A 7703-nucleotide genomic window follows, 5' to 3' on the forward strand; every position below is an offset into this window, starting at 1 on the left:
CTTCCCTACATGCTCTGGCAGCATTCCTGTATGCCTCCCAAGTGACCTGACCCTCTTTCCACATTCCATGGAGCTTACTCTTTTCTTTGAATTTCACTAGGAGCTCCTTGTTCATCCATGCAGGCCTCTTGCCTCATTTACTTGATTTCCTACTCACAGGGATGCACTGATCCTGAGCACGGAGGAAGAGCTGCTTAAATAGCAGCCAGCTCTCTTTGTCTCCCCTACCTTCAAGAGCCTTAGCCCATGGAATTCTTCCAAGTAGGTCCCTGAAGAGGCCAAAGTTAGCTCTCCTGAAGTCCAATGTGGCAGTCCTACTTGTTCTGCTTCCACCTCTCAGAATCAGGAACTCCACCATCTCGTGGTCACTGCAGCCAAGCCTGCCCCCTACCTTCACATCCTCAACCAGTTCTTCTTTATTTGCCAGCACAAGATCCAGTAGCGCTCCATTTCTTGTTGGCTCCTCCACCACCTGGGTCAGAAAGTTATCATCGATGTTTTTCAGGAACCTCCTGGACTGTGCGCACCTTGCCAGGTGGTCCTTCCAGTTGATATCCGGATAGTTGATCCGGATCACCTCTTTGCGAGGCTACTTTTAGCTGTCTATAGAAGGCCTCGTCTACTTCCTCATCCTGGTTGGGTGGTCTATAGTAAACACCCACCACAGTGTCACCCATGCTGGCCTGCCCCTTAATTTTTACCCACAAGCTTTCAACTTGTTCTTCATCTGCTCCTGGGTAGAGTTCTATGCATTCCAGTTGCTCCTTTACATAAAGAGCGACTCCACTGCCTCGCCTCGTAGGCCTGTCTTTCCTGAAAAGCACATAGCCTCAATGGCAGCGTTCCAGCCATGCATGTCATCCCACCATGTCTCTAATTGCGATGAGATCATGGCCCCGCAACCACATACAGAACTCTAGCTCTTCCTGCTTGTTCCCCATGCTGCGTGCATTGGTGTAAAGGCATTTCAGCAAGGTAAGTGCACACCTAGGTTTCTCTGGAGGGAGATACATATATGTATGTATGTATATAAAAAAACCCCCAGCTGCTCAATGGTGGATAGATGGTTACTTGCATAATTCCAACTTTTGTCTGTTGTAGGTTTGTATGTTAAAAGTATAAATTTATAGTGAATTTTTCTGCAGTCTGAAAATTGTAAATCACTGCTTTTTAATAAACTGCTTTCATTACAATTCCCAGCTAAGATTTGTGATGTAGTAGTGCATATGCATATTTATTTAATGAATTACTGTTCTGACGTGAAGGCTTAAATTGTTTAGCTCTCCCATGAATAGTCTGCAATTTTTATTGAATAATGTATTAATAACCAGTATTTAATAATGTATTAATAAACCAGAAGGTAGGAAAATCAAGGCACTTTGGTAACGTTACTGAAAAGAATGTAACTATATGACTTCTAGTATTATTCTGGTTATTTTGACAGTGCCATTTTGGTTTCTGCGGTGGCAGTGTTTTATACAGTGTGTATATGTATAGTGGCAGTAGGTAACCCGCCTGTAAAGCATGAAGTCAGAAAGGTCCTAGTCAGTGGTGGTACTTCATTGTGGTAGAAACATTCAGAGCTACAGGGCTTGAAAGGTTTTGCCCCATGGTGTGATGGCAGTGTGGACCCTGACTGTGCGGTGTGCCAGTCACCAAACAAGGCTTGGAGTCTTCTGTTAAATGCTTATTTACCAGTCGGAACTTTTTGGTTTTTTATTGTTTGCTCCCAGCTAAGGAAGTGCTTGTTTTGTGTAGTTCCTGTCTAGCTTCCAACATCGTAACATTTCTCACACAAAAGCCATGTCATTGAGCCAGAATTGTGCTGACTCTTCTAAAGATCAAAATTCCATCTAATATTTTTCTAAACTGGCCTGCTTATTTTTTTGTGTTCCGTTACTTTATTTTGGAGTTTTAACAAACTTGTTCTTGGCAGGAAAAGATGAAGTGAAGCCAGATGTAGTTTGAAAACATCTTCATGTCACAAATAATGAATGAATAGTGTATTTAATTTAAAACAAAAAGCTCACTCCAACGCATGGCCTGCCCCCATTTGTTTATATTTGTGTCACCTATTTCATAATGGAAGCTACAGGAAATGTCACCTCAGGTGAAATGTACCTACACTGTCTTGGCAACCATGAAGTGTACTTCTGCCATCACAGATTCATTAATTTGTTAGCTCTCCTTTGTGCTATATAGTATAAGCAAATTAATCGAAATTCCTTTAAATGCCAGCAAATTCCATCCCTCTGTTCATTTCAATTTCTGTAGCAAAATCTAGTCTGTACAGTAACTTCATTATTGTTAATTACCCTGAAGCATTAGTCTTCAAATTAATGAAGCAAGGGGGACATGTAGCTTAGTGATTTGAGAATTGTAGAGTTAAAAAATTACAGTAAGAAATTAAAGGTTTGCCAACAAATTATTTCTATATTTTAAAAATATTTTCAGAAGTTGTTTAAAATTTTACTTTATGTATTCTTTTTCCCTAAATAATGAACTCAAGAAAGCCTTTGCAAAATAATTTCCAGAAAGTTTATGTATTGTGACAGAAACAAGGTACATGCATACTGTCTTTCTCAGTATGTTCAAACAGTTCTGTGGTTTTGTTAAGGCTTAATCCTTCTATTGTGTTCTATAACTTAAATATCAGAGTAAACCTGAAATACACACAGACTTAATTGTAAGTTGCAGTAATTTGAGGCAAAAGTACCCTCTTATAAACTACTATCAAAATAATTATGTAAATTTCAGAGGTTTCTGTACATGTTTACATATGCTTTTAAGGTACAGTATAAAGTTGTTATGCAGGCTGTTTTCCTTTTCATTTCTGAAGGCATGCGATTTTCTGTATGGAATTTTCAGAGACATATGAAAGCTGTTAGGCTTTCTCCACAGCTGCATCATGTTCAGAGGCTCACATTCATTCTAGGATCGAAGAAGCAGCATGTCTTTTTAAATTTTATTTTGCTTCCATTTGATCAGTGAAGTGTGTGTTTTGGCAAAAATTATTGCCCCTAGTTAAAAAATGTGACGAGCATTCTGTATGTCAGATTCCTTTCCAGTACTGTGTTTCTCAAAGGCATTCAGATTTGGTAGTAATCGTACCTCTTATCGGTAAACTATAGTAGCAAGCTTCTGCTTTTTCTATTAAGTTATCTTACAGTGGTATTAAATAAAATGTATAGTTTTTATTCCTCTGCCTTATGCTGTGAATAAATGTTTTTTTCTTATTTAAGAAGCGACAATAGATACAAGTGTTGAAATTATCTTAATCATAGACTGTGAGAACTAGACAATAACAAATACTTGGCTTCCTTTGTTGTAAGTTAATTTTTTAATTCCTTTGTTGTGTACATAGCATGTCCTATAACACACGGTCCTGAGGATGACGGGAAGGAATTTGTCTGTTATGGTCTGTAGGTTTTTTTTGTCTTCTCCTGCTTCAGATTAACAGTGTTAAAGCCCTCGAGAACAAAGGATAGTAATAAAATAAAAAGCATTTTGCTGTCATAGTAATGTCTGTTATAGGAGCAGGGTCAATCTAGTTGCTGTTCCACTTTTTTGAGGTACTAGAATTTTCCAAGGGTAACTCAGATGTTGTGGCAACAGTCCCTTTTATTCAATGTGAAGGTAAATGAGAACAGGCATGAAGATGGAGTTTAGGTAGGAGGCTTCAGTTTTAGTACCTTGAAAAGAAGTAACATTTTTGTGTTCCCAGTTTTTGATCTGTGTATCACTTCAAAAGGGTCAGATGAAGGATGAGATGTCACTCTCCGTGTACCATCCAGTGCCATGCAGGTTGTCTTCAGCCTAGGCCTAAAGATCAGCTCACTATTCTGGATCTTGCTGTTCCTTCCCCTTTATAGGAAGAAACAAGAGCAGTATGTACAGTGGCAATGTCACTGTAGAAAAGCTTGGTTTAAAAAAAGGGAGGGTTTTCTTTGCAATCAAATTGTAAAATACAAAGATCCCCTGCATGATTCAGAAAGCTATAGCATGGCAGTTCTGTTAATATCCGGTAATGAACATAGCTAGGAAGGCAGCAGGAAAGGGAACCAGTGGTAATTTTTTTGGAATGCCATGTTAGTAAACAGATACTCTCATGATGAATACAAAACAGTAGGGGATTAAAGCACTGAAAACAGAGGAACACTGAAGAGCTTTCTCCCCCTTTGAAACAGTAATAACATTCACACAAATAGGGAATGCTTTAGTTTAATGGCTGAAGTGAAGGAAAGGAGAAGCTGATGCAGTGCTGCATCTAACTACCATCAAAGCCTGGTAAGAGAAAGCAGAGCAGTTCAAGCATTGCTGTTCTGTAGTAACTTAGAAGTGAATAATTTTGGTTGAGGTGCTCAATTCAACCATACTGCTGTTTGGGTCAGCAGGGCTGCTCTCAGTTACTGCACTCGTAGGCCATTGCTGTTGTCTTGTTAGAGGGTGGAATAATGAAACCAACTTTTTGTCAGTAGCAAAGTGGAATCTGACAAGGGGAATAGAGAGTACCGAATTTCAGCTCGCATTGCAGGAGACAAGAACAAAAATAAAAATAAAACCTTCCTACTGATGATAGTTTTGAACTCAAGCTGTGCCTCTGTGCAGCAAACTGATGAGTCTGGAACTGCAAAGGAACTTAAAAAGATCTTCAGCCTTCTGCCTTTCTGCAGAAAATTGCTTTATGGCCCTAACGAGAGGATTCAGATCATTTGCACTCTGGAAATGTATCTACTATACTTTGGCTGCTTTTCCTTTTATGTAGTTTAGAAAGTAAGCTTTGAAATAAGCTTTGGAATCTATACTTGGTTCTGTTTGCAAGTATTTCCTCAGCGTATTGAGTCCTGCAAATAATTACTTTTTATTAGACTGGGTAAATTTTAATTGAATGTTTGCTCTTTTGTACTCAGTCTGTTCCATTTCACGATTGTAAAGATTAGCACTAGTTTTATTTTGCATAATAAAAACCTTGGCTTAATTTGCTGTCTCACTGTAGGATTATATTTATTCATTTATTTTAATAAAGAAGTGTAGCTTTTCAAAGTGTATCTTTCTGATGGTTCAAAAAATGTACCTTCTCTTTTTCTCTTCTCAGATTTATCCAAGAATAGATTAACTGAGGTTCCTACGGAGTTGTGCCATTTTGTGTCACTGGAGACACTAAATCTATACCACAATTGTATTAAAATTATACCAGATGCCATAGTGAACTTGCAAATGCTAACTTACTTAAATTTGAGGTAAGTTTAACTTTGCCACATTTTCTCTTTATTTGCAAATATGTAAAGCTTTTATTTGTCTGCACTTTATATGTTTCTGGAACAACTGACTACAGTTTTCATTTTATTGGAAGTGGTAGTGCAAAACCTCATTGCCTGTAGATACAGCTCTGTACAAAGGCATTGTAATGGCCAAAATGTAAAGCTAATTAAAGAAAGACCAAGTAATATTAATCCCTTTTGTTTATTCTAGCAAATTCAGAATGCTAATCACATCAGCACAGTTGGTTTCTTTTAATTCCCTTCTGATGATAAATTTTGTGAAGCTTGACATGCTTTTTGTAGTTAGAAAGATGGAGGGGCAGAGACACAGGATTAATGTCTTTTTTTTTTTTTTTTCATGGGAATGGAGAGGAAAAGCGTGATACTTCATCACTAGTATCCTCTTACTATGCAAGAAGTATAGTTACTGCCTTTTTAGGAGGAAGGGGCCAAAGAATTAGTAATTTTTGTGTCTTTTTTCATGAAAACTGTGTGTGAATACTAATTGGTATGGAGAATTGCTACCAGTTAAAGTGCAGGTGAATGCACGTTTACTTTTGAAAGAGGGAATGTCAGCACTTTTTCAGTTGGGACAAGATGCGGAGGTTTACTTGCAATTGAGTGTGTAAAAACCTGTAACAGTGAAGATGTAATAATCTGTTCTTTGCAAGAATGAGGTTTGGGCAAGTCGCTCTTGGGCTTTTAAAATTCAAGGTATAAAAGCTTGGTCATCAGTTTTGTAACCACAGAGGATGTTTCTTGAGCCTTACCGTATTGTTACTGTACTGCAGTTTTGGCCACTGTGGAACACCAATTTTGGCTACAAAAATTGAAACAGAATAACGTGTCCTGATATCTGCACACACGGAAAGAATAGGACATAAAATTTTGAAATAGTGTTTGTTAGATATATATAAATAAATTATGATTGGATGAAATTATTAAGTTTACATAAAACATCTTAGTAAATTTTGGAATCAGAATGAACTTAGTTAGAACTCAGTGTAGTGAACTAGTGAATTGGAACTCAATGTAGTGATGGAATTTGTGTGAATCATGACAAAACCAGAATAGTTACAGAGATAGCCTTATGTATGACAGTAAATTAGACAATCAAAACTAAAGGAAATTTTTTAGGTTTTAATAAGTGAGGTCATTTCCCTTGGTTTAAGATCTCCTCTTCACTTGGATGTGTCCTTCCCCCATGTTAATTGGACACAGTAAGCAGTCTGTAAAAGAAAGATGTCCTCGACTTGCTAACCATGTTGCTTCTTGGCAAGAAAAATATTATAGATTTAAAATTAGTATTTTTCTGCCTGTTACCAGCAGAGCCCATATGTTAAATAGAATTAGAAAGTGATGCTAAGAGATATACATAGTCTTTGGATTTTGGTGGATCCTGTTCATGTTTTATTTAAAGAAATTACTTTTAAACTAATGATGATTTATTACTCACTCACCCTAGTTATGTGCTGTTCCTTATCTCTTAGTGGGTTGCTTCTGATTTCTATAGAACTTAAAAATTATTTTTACTTAATTTTTTTTTTTTGGGTGTCTGATCTGCTATGTAGTGTAACTTTTTCGGATTCTAGGCTTCCTCAATTTGACTTATTTAGAACTTTAAAAAGTTCTTTAGAACTTAAAAAATTATTTCTACTTCTTTTTGAGAATAAGTTATGTCCTGGTCTTCTGTAAAGACACTTGAATTGAGAATCCTGGCTCCATGAGAAGCATTGATTCTTTTTTTTAACTACTGCTGGTTCGTAGTTGGATTTCTTATTTTTAATATCCTTGGGTTTGTTATTTGATCCCAGCCTGTGTAACAGATATGGTTTGCTTTGTAAAACATATTGAGACTGCTGTGTGGAGCATGAATATGCGTCTCTATATGCAGTTTTGTAGCAGACCACAGGATTGGCAGTTGAAGAAGAAATGTTTTGAGACTTGCGGAATTTTGATTTTTGTTTTCTTTTGTTTCAATTCAGTGTTGCAACTCCTACTTGAAATTACAGGGGACAATTTTTTGCCATCTGTTTCCAGAGTTCAGTCATGCATATTTGTTCTCTGGAGCCTTAACAGTCATGCAGAAGCTAACTAAAATGGTTCTTACTGGGGTGCCACTTTAAGTTACTGTTCATTGCTTTCCTACAGGAAAAAAGTTGTATTTTAAGAAAGCCTTCAAATATTTTAGGAAAGACAGTAGTTAATATTTTGTTTAGCTTGAAGTTTCTTCTGTGATTTGATCCACAAATCACAAGGAATTAATATTTTTTAATCATATGGAGATCAGAAATGGTTGTGGCATTTGTCATCTTTAAGTTCTAGCTTCTTAAGTAATTTTTACTAGAACGAGAAACTAAATATTTTGATAGTTTTCTGCAAAATTTTGCCTTTCCTTGCAATTCCTCTTCATTATAACCTTCCGCTCACTTCTACCTCCTG

At 36.9% G+C, this 7703-nt stretch overlaps 1 protein-coding gene across 5 annotated transcripts in view; it reads left to right on the forward strand.

Moving 5' to 3' along the window:
• Nucleotides 1–5097: 5097 nt before the first annotated feature.
• LRCH1 (leucine rich repeats and calponin homology domain containing 1) overlaps nt 5098–7703 on the forward strand; it is a 68826-nt gene continuing 66220 nt past the window's right edge. For 3 of the 5 annotated variants that reach the window (XR_004842763.1, XR_004842762.1, XM_035900333.1), the window contains exon 1: nt 5124–5240. Coding sequence is in view for 2 of the 5 variants with exons in the window: in XM_035900333.1 (XP_035756226.1) it covers nt 5218–5240 (23 nt within the window). In the remaining 3 variants the exon portion in view is untranslated. Of the gene's footprint in view, nt 5241–7703 lie in introns of all 5 variants that reach the window. The other 2 variants (XR_004842764.1, XM_035900334.1) reach the window with 1 other exon arrangement.

Source organism: Egretta garzetta, unplaced genomic scaffold, assembly GCF_000687185.1.
Source record: "Egretta garzetta isolate BGI_Z169 unplaced genomic scaffold, ASM68718v1 scaffold268, whole genome shotgun sequence".
Taxonomy (NCBI): Eukaryota; Metazoa; Chordata; class Aves; order Pelecaniformes; family Ardeidae; genus Egretta; species Egretta garzetta.